This window comes from Semicossyphus pulcher, unplaced genomic scaffold (genome assembly GCF_022749685.1).
Source record: "Semicossyphus pulcher isolate SPU_LCO1_2020_fin unplaced genomic scaffold, fSemPul1.0.p SCAF_25, whole genome shotgun sequence".
Taxonomy (NCBI): Eukaryota; Metazoa; Chordata; class Actinopteri; order Labriformes; family Labridae; genus Semicossyphus; species Semicossyphus pulcher.
Window position 1 is genome coordinate 9,586,662 of NW_027211699.1, and position 16,586 is coordinate 9,603,247.

General features: G+C 42.2%; 1 protein-coding gene across 1 annotated transcript; it reads left to right on the plus strand.

Moving 5' to 3' along the window:
* Positions 1–1,498: 1,498 nt before the first annotated feature.
* Positions 1,499–16,091, plus strand: crlf3 (cytokine receptor-like factor 3). Its single transcript, XM_069676356.1, has 9 exons — positions 1,499–1,562; positions 5,601–5,728; positions 8,498–8,705; positions 8,948–9,035; positions 10,223–10,400; positions 10,490–10,718; positions 10,816–10,954; positions 11,211–11,323; positions 12,630–16,091. Exons 2-9 carry the CDS (start codon positions 5,612–5,614, stop codon positions 12,893–12,895), a joined length of 1,338 nt encoding a protein of 445 aa, XP_069532457.1. The 5' UTR covers positions 1,499–1,562; positions 5,601–5,611; the 3' UTR covers positions 12,896–16,091.
* Positions 16,092–16,586: the final 495 nt, after the last annotated feature.

Below are 16,586 nucleotides of genomic sequence, written 5' to 3' on the forward strand. Positions count from 1 at the left end.
GGCATCACTTTGGTCACTTGGAGAGGGTTCCTCTTTAGTGTCACGTCCTGGACTTCTGCATGCGTAAAATTCGTCTGATAATTAAGAATCTTGTGAAAAAGGTTCGCCTAGAAAATAAATATAAATCTAGATCATTCTGCCAGTTCTGCGTCGCCTCGTCGCTCCCGGTGAATCAGGTGCCTCTACAACAAATCCTGCGGGTCAAGCGCTAATCTGAGGGATTGCGCCTGCAGGCTGCCCATACGACGTCCCACTGCGTCACTGATATCAACGGCATAGTTGCCTGTTCAGAGCTGTGTCCTGAGGCGAGTTCAGCCAGTCCAACCACTGTGAGATCAGCCGTGTGCACGAGCCCCTAAAGCACAAGTCTCGGCAATTTAAATTTGCTTTAGCGTCAAAGTTTAAAGTTTTACAGGTTTACAGTGTTCGACCATTAGGGGGAAGTATTATTAAGCTACTATGGCTGATACTTATTTTCTTTCTTTCTATATGATTTTATGGAAACAGATGATTGCATTTTGATTTTGCAGCTCAATTAAAAAATGCAGCAAGAAATAATATGCCTGCTCTGTCAATATTTTCCATCAGCAGCAGCAGGAATGGATTTACTTGCATGACAATTCCTCTCGGGATAAAAAAAAAATATTTAACCTTATCTGGCATCATGGTGCTTGAGATGGGCTGTACTTCTTTAGGCTGTTACCTGTCTTTGTTGAACCTGTTTCTGCTCGCTGCACCTTGTGTAACAAAATAAGAGCCCCAGAATTAGATCATTTTAAAGGAGAGAAGCCATGCTGTATCCACGACAACCAACAGAGAGCGACGTAACTCCACAGAAACTCACTATAAGACTCTGATTCACTGTACTTTACTTCTTATTTAAGCTTTTGTTGTTTGTTTTTCAGGGCTATCTTAACGTGGATCAAATGTGTTTTGCATACAACAGCAGCAAAGACAGATCACTGAATTTTTTAAAATTAGATTTCTTACATTAACTTCAGTTGTCTTAATAATGTTATAATACATTTGGTTGGTTATTAATAGTTTTCATCACATCACAAACTCAATTTTTGCTGCTTTGAGGTCTCTTTGAGGGGAGTTCTGTTATAAATAAGATCTAATGCACATATAATTATAAGGCTATATTTGGACACCTCCATTAAAGCCAAAGAAGTGCTGCATGTTAATAAAAAGGTGCGTACATTAACCAAATATACACTCTATATTTGGAACATACGCTGTATAAAAATACAACTCAATACTCAGTCAATACAAATATCTTGTACAGTCTATTATTTGGACACACATCAACTAATTTCATCAGTTTCACTCGATCTGAGGTGTAAGTTGATTAGGGAGGGGATAACGGCGCATATCTCAATCTAATTGGCCAATCTTTTTGTCGTTCGAAGTTGTCTTGTCTCTGATTGGCTGTTGCCCCCAAAGCCTCGGAAGTGTCATTTTTGGACTTGAGCAAAACTTCGGCATATCTAGCGGTGGTGTGGCGGCGTGTTGATTCAGAGCTTTCGGGAAGGAATGGCCAGAAGAAAGGACTAAAACAGGTACGTTTAATAACTTTTACTCACTGAAGAAAGTAAACATTTAATTTCAACGATTTGGCCGTTGTTTTCTTTCGTAGTTAGTACATAGGGGTGTTGTATTTGCTCTCTCAAGTATGATTCGAGTTTCATTGTCTTTTGGCCACAAGCTAGCCCCAACTTTCCTTCTGTCTTGTTATTGAGTGAAGCTAACAACCTTCACTCTTTAAAATGGTAATGGCGTCTTGCTTACTGGCAAACAGCACCTTAAATAACTTCTGGCTTTTCTTTATCACTTTTATCAACTCCCCTCTATCCAAGTTGCTCCTTCAGTCCTGTCTACAGCTGAAACCGACAACTTTTTTTGCTAGTACGCCTGGTATTGTCATCAACCAAAGTACACCGTTGGAGATGCGTGAACCCTCTAGAAAAGTTGACATTTCGTGGGTATAAATGTTGCTACCAGAACAACTTACACGCCGAATGTTACGTAAATACGTTATTTATTTCGGAAAACACTTAATTTTGTTATTATGTTTTGTCCGGGTCAGCTGAGAGTAAGGCGAATTTAAAAATACGAGATTTATTAACAGAGTCTGGTAGTGGTTTTTACACACGCCAGATTAATTAAGATTATCAGAACGTAATCCACTAATCTGCCTTGTTGTGACCCTCCAACACTGGAATATGATACATTTTACATGTTAATGTATTTAATTGTGTATTTTATATACTTATAGAGCAGCCCCTGTGATGGTGGGCGGAGGTTTAAGTTGATGAAAATAACTCCAAAATACGGAAGTTGTGCGCGAGTTGAGACACGTCTGCTGTCTCCTGCTGCTGTGCCTTCTTGTCTGCTCTAATAATAATGATAATGTGCATTTGCACTTGAGTGCCTTTCATAACTCTCCTGTGTGTCAGAACATGTGCTGCATGCCTGAAGGAGATGCCTGCAGCCTCTTTGCTGTGATGATGACAGTTGTGGAAAGACGAGACTTGGAGGAATTCATGTGCTTAAAATAAAGTGTAATTTGTGTTTTTATGGTCCCTTTTCACTGGATTTTTAAGTTAGGTGTGTCAGAATTAGTAGTAGTAGTAGAACACTTTTTGGAAGCACATATTTGACACTGACACAGACTTGTGAAAGAAAGCAGGACATCACTCCATGTAGTCTGACCTAAATACTTTGCAAAACACTGCTGTGGAATAAATCATGCTTTGCTGCACATTTAAACATAAAAAAACATACACGACATAAAGACAGTAAGCAGTTAATGTGTTTCTAACCAACACCCATAGTAGAGAGATTTTCAGTGTTATATGAAAACCGGCTTGCCTGGCTAAGAGCCCGGCATTCACTTTGAGTCTTTCGTAGGTTTTTGGAGAGAGAAAGAGGGATTATAAAGCACAGGATTAGAGCGATAGAGGGAGAGGGCCAGCGCCCCTTTTTAGAGGATGAAAAGAAAATCTGTGTTGTGGGAGGGTGTTAATGGCTGGACTGTTTGTTAGCAGAAAGAAAGGAGTCACAAAGAGAGAAAGAGGGGAGGAGGAGTGATATCTGTGTGTATGTTGTTTATGACAGACATTCCTGCATAATTCTGTAGTCTGACATTTGCATTAATGAGTGCATAAACTCATAAACTGGAGTGTAACAACAGATCAGTGTATTTGCTGTTTGCAGCAATGGAAAGTACTTAGGTTCAATTTTGAAGTACTTGACTGCAGTATTTCCTCCTTATGCTACTTTATCCTTACAGATTCAGATTAATAGTACAAATAAATTATAATGTATTATTATCAGCCTTTATTGCTGTTATTTAGTGAGAAAATAAGATACAACTTTATGAACTGCAGGTTTAAAGTGATGCCCCCCTGGTCCCCCCTGATGGTGATACTGTTCGCACTGTAAGTGGCAGAAGCACGAGGCCTTTCAGCGACTTCCTCTTTAGATGCTGTAAAGGAAGCGTGGCCGACCGCAGAGAGGGACCAGGTTGTGTCACTGCTCTCGGCTCTGAGGAAGACGCAGCTCTGCAAAAGATCAACTTTGAATCAGTGGATTTGATGCACCTGCGGTTTGACGTTACACACCTTTAGTCCAACTCATCTCTGACTGTGGTGTGTTTGTAAAGGAGGAATAAGCGACACAAGAAAGTTCACAGAATTTGGTCATTGAAAAAGTGTTGTTTATATTTTAGATGCAGTCTTATGTGGTTGTTTCTTACTGCAGTGGTGTTATATCTGACTGAGCCTTTCTTTATAAAGCTGGGTGAACTTGACATGTTGGTGTTACTTTGCTCTTTCTAGCTTGATGAATGGCTTTGATATTAAACCCACAGCCAAAATAACCCGATGCAGCCGAGCAGCAGCATTATTTTAGTGACCTTCGGTAAAAGTAGGAGGTCACAGGACGAGCTGAACAAACCGCTACCTGCCAAGAACAACCAGGTCTCACAGAGTGTATTCTGGGGCCAGTTTTACTTAATAAGAAATGCACTTATTTTATAGCTTATTTGTGTAAAGAAGGTTAATGATACATCAGAGAAATCATTAGTTATGTTAGCTGACAGTTTGACAGGTTGCTGTCTGGTTGCAGGCTGGTAGGAAGTGGTTTTCTTGTGGCCACACATCCTCTGCCAGAGAAAGCGCTCCTCATGCAGAGTTGTACCTTAAAGTGTCAGAGGTGGAAGATGCAGGTTATTAGATTTTGAAATACTAATGCATCGCATCATTGTGGTTATTGTAAAGCAGCCACAAAGAGAAGGGCTGCACGTTTACGGCCAAACTCATGATCACGATTATTTTGATCAATATTGAGATCACGATTATTAATTGATTTTAGGGACCTTTTTTTTAATTGTACTTTCATATTTAAATAAACAGAAATGCTTTCAGCTCCATTTGGTGCTACATTCAGGCTCATGTACAAATTTAGCGTCAAACTAAGGCTTAAGGTTCTTTAACTGAATTTGTTGCATCATGGGTAATGTCAGTGTGTGGTTGGGAGTTCGGTGGATAGGGTTCTCTGTACAGCCTCTCTGTTATAGATGTCGGACTTGACGCTGGACAAGGACGGGGAGTAGCGACGTTATTCCCCTTGACTTTCATTTTCATATCGCAATTCTTTTGTTCATGACTTTTTGAATCGCCAGCAGACTCCTGAATCGACATTTACGCTGTAAGCCATATCATTCAAACTAACATTTTACATTGGGTGGGAAATCCTGCTTTTATCCAGCAGATGTCATATAAGAAACACATTCGTCATATCCTCTTACAGAAAGAGAAAACATGGCACATGATGCGGTAGGCGTGGAGATTCGAGCTGCACCCTCTCAGTTCCCCCTGATCTCTATATTGGCTGCCCTTAGCCCACGGCCTGTACTTTATTTTTAATGAGTCTCTCAGACATTCATCAGGACATTGATAAACGCTGAGAGACGTGCTGCATGTCTGTTTAAACCTCTTTGTAGGCTCAAATGTTCAAGGCTTGGTATAGGAGCCAAGAGGTTTCTGGCTATGATGCTGCAAACTTTTTTGTGTAGGTCTGAAATGAAACTCTGAAAGACTGAGAGTGAGTTGTCTTTCAAAGCATGATTCTGTCTTCAAAGGTAATATTGAATCCCAATTTTCAGCACCCAAGTATCGTGATAGTATCGTTAGTTCGTTAATTAGTTTAGAGACGCTTGATTTGATATGCAGCAGAGTTTTCTACAGGCGGAGCATTTTAAACGTCAATATCACCGGCAGTCATGTTTATTTAATCATGGGACAAAATCAGGATTAATATTCAAGTTTTATCTGCTGAGAGACTTCTGCTGCCACTCCAACACAAAAGAGGTTATAGGAATTTGATTTTGAAAAGCTAACACCTCTGAAAAGTGATCAAATTGCTCAACAACTATTTTACCATGAAACTAAACAAATAAATATCTGTGAAAATGTAAAAAAATACCTCAGGACATGTTATACAGTGTTTGTTTTATGATGTTTTTGTGTCTGGTTTGATGTTTTTGTGTCTCTCGGTTGTGTTTTGTAAATACATCCATCTCTCGTCTGTGTCAGGAGGCGGGAGGATGTCTGTGGAGGTGGACTTGTTGCTGCAGGAGGCGAAGGAAAGCATCGAGGCGGCCCAGAACTACCGCAGTGAACTCCAGCAGCGCCTGCATGGCCTCAACCAGGCCCGCAAACAGGTACCACAGACCGTCCACGACTTTTACACACATACAGGTCTGAAAATACACTCAGCAGGAAGGAGAGTGTTACACTTTGATGCCTCTGGGGCAATATGAAGTGTGTGAGCCCCTGACCCCTCAGAGTCCCAGCAGAGTATATTCTCTCTCTCTGTCTGTCTGCTATCTCTTCCTTCCTCCCGCTGTCTAGATTTACCCTCCAGCTGCTCACAGTAAACAATGCTGCTATTTCCTGTTGCTAATACGGACGGAAAAAAAGAGTCGGAGGAGAGATGAAGGAAGAAAATGAAAAGAGAAACCAGACAGAATTAAATTGTTATCACTGATTATTCACAGTGAAAGTAAAAACATGTTTTGGGTGCAGAAGTTTTACTGCAGTCCCTCGATTTGGTTAGATACTACTTCATTGTTTTTGAGTACTGACACAAAGACATGCAGTTCAGCATCTAACCAGAAGTGCGAAAGACGTTCAAGTGCAGACTACACATGTGCTGATATGTAAATTAACAGAAGAGGTAGATATGAACAGGCTAAGGCTGGCTGTGGCTGGCTTTAATTTCTTTAAATAATAGGCCTGACAGGATGCTCAGAAATTATGCTTTGTTTATACTTTGCTTTGAGAAATATGAACATGTTTTTATTCAAGAAATAAAGCCAAAATGTCAACCCTAATGCTAAACCATAAATAACTTTGTCTAATAATCAGAAGATATCAAATTAAAGAATAAAAACAAAACTACGTCACCTTATCTCCTGAATTCTGCTCCAATTTCTGTCCCCTTTCTGTCTGCGCACTTGATTTTGGAAAGGCAGCGAACAATGATGCACAGTCAACAATTCCTCCAAATGCATCAAAAGCTAAAGTTAGAATCCTGTTTTGAAAATGTGAGGAGTAAGCTTAAAGTTGTTTCATTCTCTTTGGCGGCACCTGTGGTGACAAACGGTAACTGCAGGAGCACACTTCCCAGATATCCAGACAGTGCTGCATGTGTGACGTCCACGGTCGGCTCCGGTTGTAACTCTTGATTTTCCTGGCTGACGGTCGCTTTCCTTTTCAGACTGTTTGCTTCATCTGAGCGTCGAGTTTGTTTCTTCTTCTTTGGATTTTCACTTCTTGTTGAAGTTGTATCTGTAGTCATCCATCTTTTCTTTGTTTGTTCAGCCATAGTAGATTACTGTTTACTCACAACACTTGCAGAGAGCGGAAAAGCAGCCGCTTAGCTCCGCCTACCCTCTCTGGCAGACCAACCACTGCTGGCTGATGGAAAACAGGTCACTAACTGGGCGCCGCCACAGACACCCAGTCCATAATAATACTATATACTGCAGATGCAAAGGCTTTCATCAGTGGGCCAAATCTCTGAGATTATATCTTTAAGATTTTAGCTACTTTAAGCCGTTATTAACATGTTTGTTTAATTCATAATTAAACCAAAGTAAACATGAAACTTTTTCGGGGGCTTATGTGAGGGACTGTTTCTTGTCCAAGTGCAGTAACTTGCTTGATTGTAACCCCAGAAAAACCACCTAAAATTGCGGTCTCTCAAGTGATGCAATTCTACTTTGGCATCTATAAAAATGATGCAAGAAATGTTTTCATAATGCAACATTTTCAGATTATTCAGAAGTATTTTCTCTTTAAACTACACACACACACACACACACACACACACACACACACACACACACACACACAAACACACACACAATAAGTCATTTTGTGTTTGTGTGTCTGAGACTCCCTCCGCCCAGTCCCAGTTGTCGAATCACACATTATCTCTCTGCATCGAGTGTTCTTGGGTTTCTTTCCCATAACCCCCTTCTTTCCCACAGCAGGGATGGCTCAGCACAGATTGGAGGAATACAGGAAACACACACACACACACACACACACACACACACACACACACACACACACTGAGTATAAGAGGGGAGATAGTAGAGCGTGTGTGTTTAAAATCCCAGACAATACTATCACTGCTGCATCTCGTCTTCTTGTCATCGTCGTCCAAATATTAGCTGCTCTCAGATCAGCTCCTCCCGTGTTTGACAATCGTTGAATAATGTCTGCTCATATTTTTAGCTCGACTATTATCTCACAAAGACAAAAATATTGATCATCGGCCGTCTGTGTTGCGCTGATAGTCGTCAGGAAGTGATGTGTTGGACGCTTCCAGTGGAAAAAGTCCTGTTTCTGCCAGCTTAACACACACACACACACACACACACACATGCACAAAGTCCAGTGTGTATTCTGGCGTAGGCTCGGTGTGTGTTTCCATTCTCATAGTCATGCTGTCCTCGCTTTATCAGTACTGCAGTTGTCAATCAGCCTTCCGTTTCCTGATATCTCTCTATCGTTCTCTATGTAAACTCACTGTGAAGTGTGTGTGTATGTGTGTGTGTGTGTGTGTGTGTGTGTGTGTGTGTGTGTGTGTGTCTGCAAAGAGGAACTGAAACATGACCTCTACCACTGATGGAAAACCAGAAAGCTTCCTTACAACCTACTTGTCTTGTAGCTTTAGTTTGGGCTTTGTGTGCTGGCAGAAGTAGCAGTAGTTTAGTGGTAGAGCACACAATTTTGATTACTCCGCCACTAAAAATAGTCCCTGCATACAGCAGTATTGATCTGTACATATCTGGTATATATTTGTACTTCGAACCTTGGCTGTAAAGGTTTAATATTTCACAAACGTAAAGCAGAATAATGATGCTTTTATAAAGAAACAGTCAGTGCAGTTTCTTGAATCTATCGTCTTTGTTCTTCAGGTCCGGGGCAGCTCGGGTCAGGCCCGCGAGGCCCTCCGGCGGCACTTCACGGAGCTGCAGGCGGCGGCAGGTCGGCTGCTGACGGAGCGATTGAACGCCCTCCTCGCCGAGGTGGACACCATCGAGGCGGACAGCGTCAAACCGCTGGACGACTGCCAGAGCCTCATCGAGCACGGGGTGGGCCAGGCCGACGAGCTGCTGAGAGAAGGTCGGCCCCTGGTTCGTTGTAGATTTCACAATGAAGCCACTGATTTGGACTGTTTGCAAGAAAATCAAGACATTTTAAAAATCTTGTTACTTTTTTGTGAACTAAGAAATAATCTGCATAATAATTGATATTAAAAATAGCTGTTCTTTGCATTCTTGCTTCTGATTACATAATAGCCTTAATAACAATCAGATTAGACAGTATTAGTCATACATATGTAACATATGTCTGCGTCTCTCCAGGGGAAGCAGCTCTGCGTTGTGGTCTTGGGGAGAAGGAGGACCAGCTGGGCAGTTTTACCAAGAAGGCCATGCACATCCAGCTGGACAGGTAGGACAGAGACGAGCTACACGGCTGCAGGTGTTTCAAGAAATCAAGCATAATATTTGACTTTCGAGGGCTAGCTGCTAAAACAATCTCGATACGGGATATTGATTAATCTTTCAGTAGTTCAGTGGTTATGATTTAGCACTTTTGTCTAATAGCACGTCAAACATCTACAATAAATGTGACAGTTTGCCGGTTTTACCATGCCTGTCAAAGTACGCACACACGTCCTACTATGAAGCATGTTTGCAGAAAGTGGACGTCCTCTGGAAAAGAGTGAAAAATGACCAGACTTTCCAACCTTTTAAATGATGAAGGAATCCCAACTTAGAAACAAGCTCAGTTAGCATTAGCATTAGCAAATATCCTCCTGACATCCTGTATCTGCTGAAACGCTTCTTAAAGACACAAATTTCTACTTTATTTATTTTTTATTTACAGATTTTAATTAGATTGACTACAGAAACAAATAGCACAGCCTTAATATGTGTTTTATAGCCCTTTCCCACTGAAATTTGCTCGTTGACGCAGGTTTTTCAGATCCAGGCAGACCCGCTTATAGATGCTGATTGTCTCTTTTCCCATTGCCAGTGAAGTATCCTCCTTTCGGTCTCTTTTCTGCTGCGTCACCGTCTGACGCACATGCGCCGGAGACAGGGTTAGTAACCAGTGAAGATGTTACGGTGGTTAGGTCTTTATTGTCTCTATCACTCATTCAGTCTGTTTATCAAACTCGGCGCAGACAAATGTGGAGCGGTGTTCGAGCGCTGCTCGGACGGAGACGGGCGGAATTTGTAGCTGAGATGACGAGGAGTCGCAGAAGTTTCCGACGGAGCATAACATCGCGCCGGAAAGGGGGCGGAGATTAGTGTGTCGACCGGGTTTTGTGTTCCCATCAATGCGAATCAGAGCAGAGGTGATAATTACCTGGGTCTACTGCAGAGTCATTGGACCCGGGTCTGTATGCAGATTGTAGCCTTTCCCATTAAACAAAGAGCCGAGTGTTAGCAGGTTTTTTGACCAGTGGGAAAGCACCTTTTGACAACTCTAGTTACTCAGGATTCAAACTGGCCGTATTATCAAATTATATATCGTGATAAATATCGAAAATCATATTTCTGGCCCAGCCTCACCTCTAACTTTACTGCTCAGTATTCATGTGTTTCTAACATGTTCTGTGTGTTTTCCAGTCTACCAGAGGTTCCAGCATTGGTGGACGTGCCGTGTGTTTCAGCCCAGCTGGATGACTCCGTGCTGGGGCTGCTGAGGGAGCGCGTGTCCCGCCATGGCTCCGTCTCTTCGCACCCGCCCGCCCAGATCGAAGAGCTGCAGGAGAGACCGGGCAGCGTCCTGGTCCGCTGGTGTAAGGTCAGACGAAACACAGAAAAGTGAACACAGTGAACATCTGAACATCACACTGAACATGTTGTAAATGTCTAATTCTATGTGTTTACCAGGTGGACGAGGACTTTGCGGCAGCAGATTATCGGCTGCAGTACCGGCGGTCGGGCAGCGGGGGGAGCCAGTACGAAGACGCCTACATCGGCCGGGACTGTGAGTTCCTGGTTCTCCACCTGGACCCTCACACGGATTACCTGTTCAGGGTGTGCGCCCGCGGGGAGGGTCGCACCGAGTGGAGCCCCTGGAGCATCCCACAGACCGGATACACCACGCTCACACCGCACGGTAGGTCACGACTCACGGAGGATGCACAGGAACGGATACATTTATACACGTTTCTTCATATTTAATAATTCTGTGTCTGTGCTCTCTCCTCCTGCAGAGTGGAGTCCGGGCACTGAGGGCTACATCCTGAGCAGCAGGAGAAATATCGCTCTGCGCAACGACTCCTCCCAGTCGCGCTGCCCCGTCCTTTACTCAAACGCACCCACATACTTCTGCGGACAGACGCTCACCTTCAGGTACGCACAGAAAAACTGAAGCATGCATGTACATATAGACTTTATATGCTTTAAACTGGCAAACTGAATAAATGTTAAATATTCTAAAGTAGATCTGCCTCCATAGCTACTGTAAAATATGCAGAAAGGTGCACAAACATCGACATCATGCAGCTTTATTAGCAATTCTCCCTCTTCTCTTTTGGCCTAGTTTTTATCTGTATTACTTTTGATTTTACAGAATTTAAAAGTCATATTTCTGTGCCTCTGTGTGTAGGATCTCCGCAGCAGGTCCAATGGATAAGAGGGACAGTCTGGGCGTGTGCGTGGACAGCGGGAGAGGGACGGATTCACTTCAGAGAGACCAGGCCGTCTGCATTTCAACCAACGGTATGCTGACGCAGACGCAGTGTCAAGGCATCCATGTTTATTACATTTGTCATGAAAATCCTGTTTTGCTTTATCTGCTAAAGTCAGCAGCCTCTTTAGTAAAAGCAGCATAAAATCACAGTACAGATTTATTTAACTTCTAAAAGCCCAAAAGAAACCAAAGAAAGCAACGAAACAAGGCGACAATTTGTCTGAGTCACTGAGTACGTTTGTTCTCTACACCTGCCCCATCTTCCTGCCCCCATATCAAACTTTGTTGTTGCCTTAAGGTCTTTTCAGACCGGGGCCGATTGACGCGCCTAGTCGTTCATTTTCAATGAGAGGCGAGCAAGCAGATAGGGAGGCACAGGCAATCTGACAGGCGAAATTGTATCGGCGGTGCTCTTCTCACACATGCGCCCGCCCACTTTCTAGGCTCAAATTTCTTGAACTTTTTTCTACGCGACACTCGGTAGTAACCACAAAAACAATGAACGAGAGCCTGATCCTTGCTGTATGCGAGTTCCCGGAGATATGTAACCACTTTGTAAACAGTTACTGGGACATGAACAGGAGGGCCTTTGCGTGGCGGAGCGTCTGCGCAGGACCGGAAAGGTAACTTAAGCCAGGCTATACGTTACGTTAGTTGGTAACGGTTACAACTATGCTAATTTAATTAATTGTTATAGCCGTTGTAACGGCAGGGATACAGTAGTGCACAGAAGCTGTTTCCATGGTTACCACGCTTAGAGTGCTTGTGTGCCTGTTTGTTCACGAGGGGCGCACTGAGACCCTTAGATTCAAGCGGGTCGAGTGTCGCCCCCTGCCTGAAAAGACCTTTACACTCCATAAAGGTTTAACAAAAAGATGTTGTTTTGTGACACTTTCATGGTGCTGCGGCGAAGGTGAAACCCCGGCAAAATGTCAAATCTAACATGGTGGAGTTTTTTGTCTCTATTCACGCTGTGGTTCAGTTGTTTTAGACAAAGACGTTTGCCGGCCTGTAAACATGGCCGTCTAAAAATGTTGGTGTTTTGCAGAAGTTTTATGAGGAAGGAAAAACATTCAGCTTGTTTGTTTGACCTCAAGGATTCACACAATGACTTTTTGATAAATACAACTTTGTTTGTTTACAAGTAAACTCAACAGGGACCCTCAGCTCTACTTTATTATCATCATCTCAGGCTACGATTAAATCTACACATAACTGTTTAAATAGACTTTCTGTATTTTCTATAGTTAAATGATTAGTAACTTCAAAGATTCAGATTCATGGGTATTGCATCCTCTGTTGGAGTTAAAAGTTCTGTTGTGTATCGCTGTTCAGGTGCTGTTTTCGTCAACGGTAAAGAGATGACCAACCAGCTGCCGGCCGTCACCGTCGGGTCCTCCGTAACCTTCGACATGGAGGTGGTGAACCTGTTTCCCATCAGCAACAACAACCTGAGCGAGGGGGGCAACTTCAAGCTGAGGGTGACCATTGGCTCGGGGAACCGGGAGGTGGTGTTCGATTGGCTGGTGGACCAGGCGGTCGACTGCCTCTTCTTCGGCTGCTCCTTCGTCCACTGCGGCTGGAAAGTGCTCGTGTTTTAAAGGCCTCATCGCTCCACGTTTTACTCCATTACTCAACTTTTAAAGAGTAAAGATGGACTCTTTTAATGCTGGAGTTCAGGAGCTGCTCCCTCTTCTTCTGTTGTTTCTCCTCCCACACCTTGAACAAAGGGACAAATCTTTCATTTCGGTAGCTTCCAGATAGATGACCTTTTTGCCCCCGACAGGCTCACATTGTTACTGAAAGGTGTGTGACAACATTACAGAAAGGATCCCTACAGAGATAGCTCTTCAAAGTCACCAGACTCCATTAAAAAAAACAGCAATTTAACCTCTCAGAACACAGGTGTTGCTGGACTACAGTCGCCCTGATTGGTTGCTTTGTTTATGTTATTGTTTGTCTTTTTTGTGTTAAACGGTTAGTTCAGATCAAACACAATATTTGTGTAACAAACAGCACAAAAAATGGAGGCAATCGGAGCCTGTCGGGGTCAAAAACAAGCACTTTTAGCGGACACACTTATATATGTTACAGCCTGTTTTGTGGCTGCAGGCTGAAGAAAACTACAGCAGCAACTCCAAAACTGTTTGTACCTGTTAGTCCTTTAGACCCTAAAATATATAAGAAAAGGTTTAAAGGTTTAAAAACGTACCAGAAAAACCCTTAAATGCTCTTACGTGGTGAGAAACTTTTTCCTTTTTCTGTTACCAGACTCGTCTGAGCATCGTGCTTTGTTACCGTGTGTTGCTCGAAGCCTCTCTGGGAGGTAAATTTAGTGATTGACCTTGACGTTTCCAGACTCTTTGTAAAGCCTTGTTAGTGTGGATCTCCTCCACTGTCTCTGAAACGTTTTGCAGAAAACCGGCCAACAACAATCCTCAACTTCCTGTTTCTTAGCCTTCAGGGAGCCACGATGGAGAGCTGGTGTTTGTGTTCATCACAGCTTCTCTGCTTTTAGTGTGATGCTCGAGCCTTCTTACGAGGTCGGCCGTTGTTTACAGCTTTTTATGTTGTTATTTAGCTGTTGGTGTGAGTTTAAGTAGGCTGTTGATCTATGCAATGACGCCACAGGGTTACAGATAAGTTATTGTTTTTTGTTCTTGGAGCAGCGGAAAGCAACGTCAGATATGTTATGGTCTTCTGCTGCCTCTTTTGTATTTTTATTATCTTAACAGAAACCAATCACTGTGAAAGTTCTTGTCTGGTGCCTTCTTTCTTCACGAGTTTAAAGGGACAGTTCAGCAAAAAGACAGCCTGAGTGTTATCTGTCTGCGTGGAGCTTTGGTGTGAATTCCTCAGAGCTTTGGAGAACTAGAGGACATTTAAAAAATCAATTATTGTCTCTAAACGTATACAAAGTTTACACATTCTACATGTGCTGCAGACAGTGCTGGGAATCTGCTGGACAAACTACATCACAGGGCCATTTCTAATTACCCTGAGCATTGTTTTTATAGACTGTTGTAGACTGAAGCAATGACTGTATTTAAAGATGGACAACGCGTCTCCATCTGCTCTCATTGTACAAAATTGAAGCCAAAATACCCCCGAGGCGGGCGCTGCCATCTTGCGCTAGTGATGTTTTTTGGAGCCAGTGACTGCACAGTATGTGGAGCCGTCGTAGCCACTTCCACTAACTAAAACACACTTAACCTGCAAAGATCCATCACGTCGGCGTGTTTAACAGCTTCTTGTGTCGCTCTGAAGCAGATATTCACGCTGATGCAAAGTTCAATGACTGTAGTGTTAGTGTTAGTTACGTCTCCTCTCGTCGTTCCTCCTCTACTCTGCTACTCGGGAACAGAACGCTGCAGGAGCCCCATTTGTCAACAGAGCTGTCAATCATGAGGCCACACCCCCTTTTTATAGCATCAAATAACAAATTAAAAGTAAACTTGTCAGAAAAATGAACACTTGGACATAAATCAGCATGATAAGAACTAACTATAATGACAGAAACCATGTTTGAGAAAAATGTATTTGACGTGTATTTTGATTTTATAGTTTGACTCATGTCCCATCTGTTAAAATGGAGGAGGCGGGCTTTTTGAGCTATACTGCAGCCAGTCAGCAGGGGGCGATAGAGAGGGTTTGGACTCACTTTAAGCGAGCTGTGATGTCGGCCATCTTTTTATACAGTCTGCGGTAAGAAGAAGCAGAAAAACTCTGCTGGTTTTAACTTGTGCTTTGTTCCTTTTTTTATCAAACCAAACTCTTGAGATAACACAAACTATTTTCTCCATGAAGAAGGAATGCTTTCTGTTCTGTACCTGGAAAGAAACTCCAAAAGCCCGACTTATTACATCTGTTAAGTCAAGTCTGCGACGGGACAGACGACGCTCCAGGCTGGAGAAATTAACTTTGTTATTTGCTGAACTGTCGCCTTTAAAATAATCAAACTGTTACTTTAAATTACAGTAAGGCTTCTGCATGGACAATCTTAACAGTATTTAAAAACCAGCCGTTTTAGAGGGAGGATAAGAGTCTGAACTAGCTGAATGTATCAGTGATGGTTATTGATAAATCTGTAGGAAACTAATAAGCCTCATTTGGTCCAGTTTACAGTCATCACTGCTGTTTAATAAGAGCCGGGATTAATGAGTTAACTTTTTCTGCTGTCGTGTTGATAAGAAGGTGTGTTTGTAAGACGGATATTAGATCTGAAAACAACAGAAAAACAAGCCGAACAGTTTCTGTTTCAGATCACCTTACAATAAGTTTAGGGTCCTGTAGCTGTTTTGTTTATAAGCAAATTTGAAATTAGAAAATTTCCTGAATTGCATGGAAATCTGTTTTAACCGTTTACAGATTCATCTGTTTCCTGCTAACAAAATTACGTGTAAAATTAGAAATAAATATTTGTGGGCTGTTGTTACCAGGATGTTTTTAAGACATTCACTGATTTTTAATACATTTCAGAATGTAGAAACTTTTTCATCCTCAGCTTTCTGTCCAACACTTGTTGTTTCTCTGCTGATCTGAGGTCAGCATTTTGTCAGTGGAGGACAGTTGGAGCGTCCAGCTGATGGTACAGATTTCCTGAAACCAGTGAACACAACCTGACTGTATTTTTTTTCCAGCTTGAAGGAGGAAAAACTGAACATGAAGCAAACTGCGTTTCAAAGCGTTTGACAGTCGAAACAGTGACACCTGCTGGTCAAACGTTTGCATTGCGTTTGTTCTTAATGCTGTCTTCCTTCACATTTTGTTCAATAAAGGTCATTTTATGTTAACTTATCACTTTTCTACGGAGTTTGTAACATGATCAGGCCTTCTTAACAGTCATGTTTCCTTTTGGTACATTAATATGTAGTGTCTGAGATAGCTAGCTTTGATGCTGAGAAGCTATTAAAGCTAATATTAAACTGAATTGAGTGCTTTATTACCTGGCAAAAAGATGACTTATTGATCAGTAGTGTGTACTAAAGTTTAAAACATTTACATGAGCAGTAACTTATAATATTTGATAAATATGTTAAAGATTTGATGTTACAGTTGACATTCAGTCTTAACAGGACAGAAATGAGTTTTACTGCCCTCTAGTGGCCACAAAGAGAACCTGCAACACTTCTGGGACTAACTTTAAAAATTCAATGACTGAACTGTATAATAGGAGAAATTATGTGGCTAAGCTAACACTGCTATTGTTACCCATTGGCTGTTCACGGCAAATATTTGCAGGTTAAAAATTACTAACATAAACAACAAAACTGGCTTCACATTCAGTTTGAA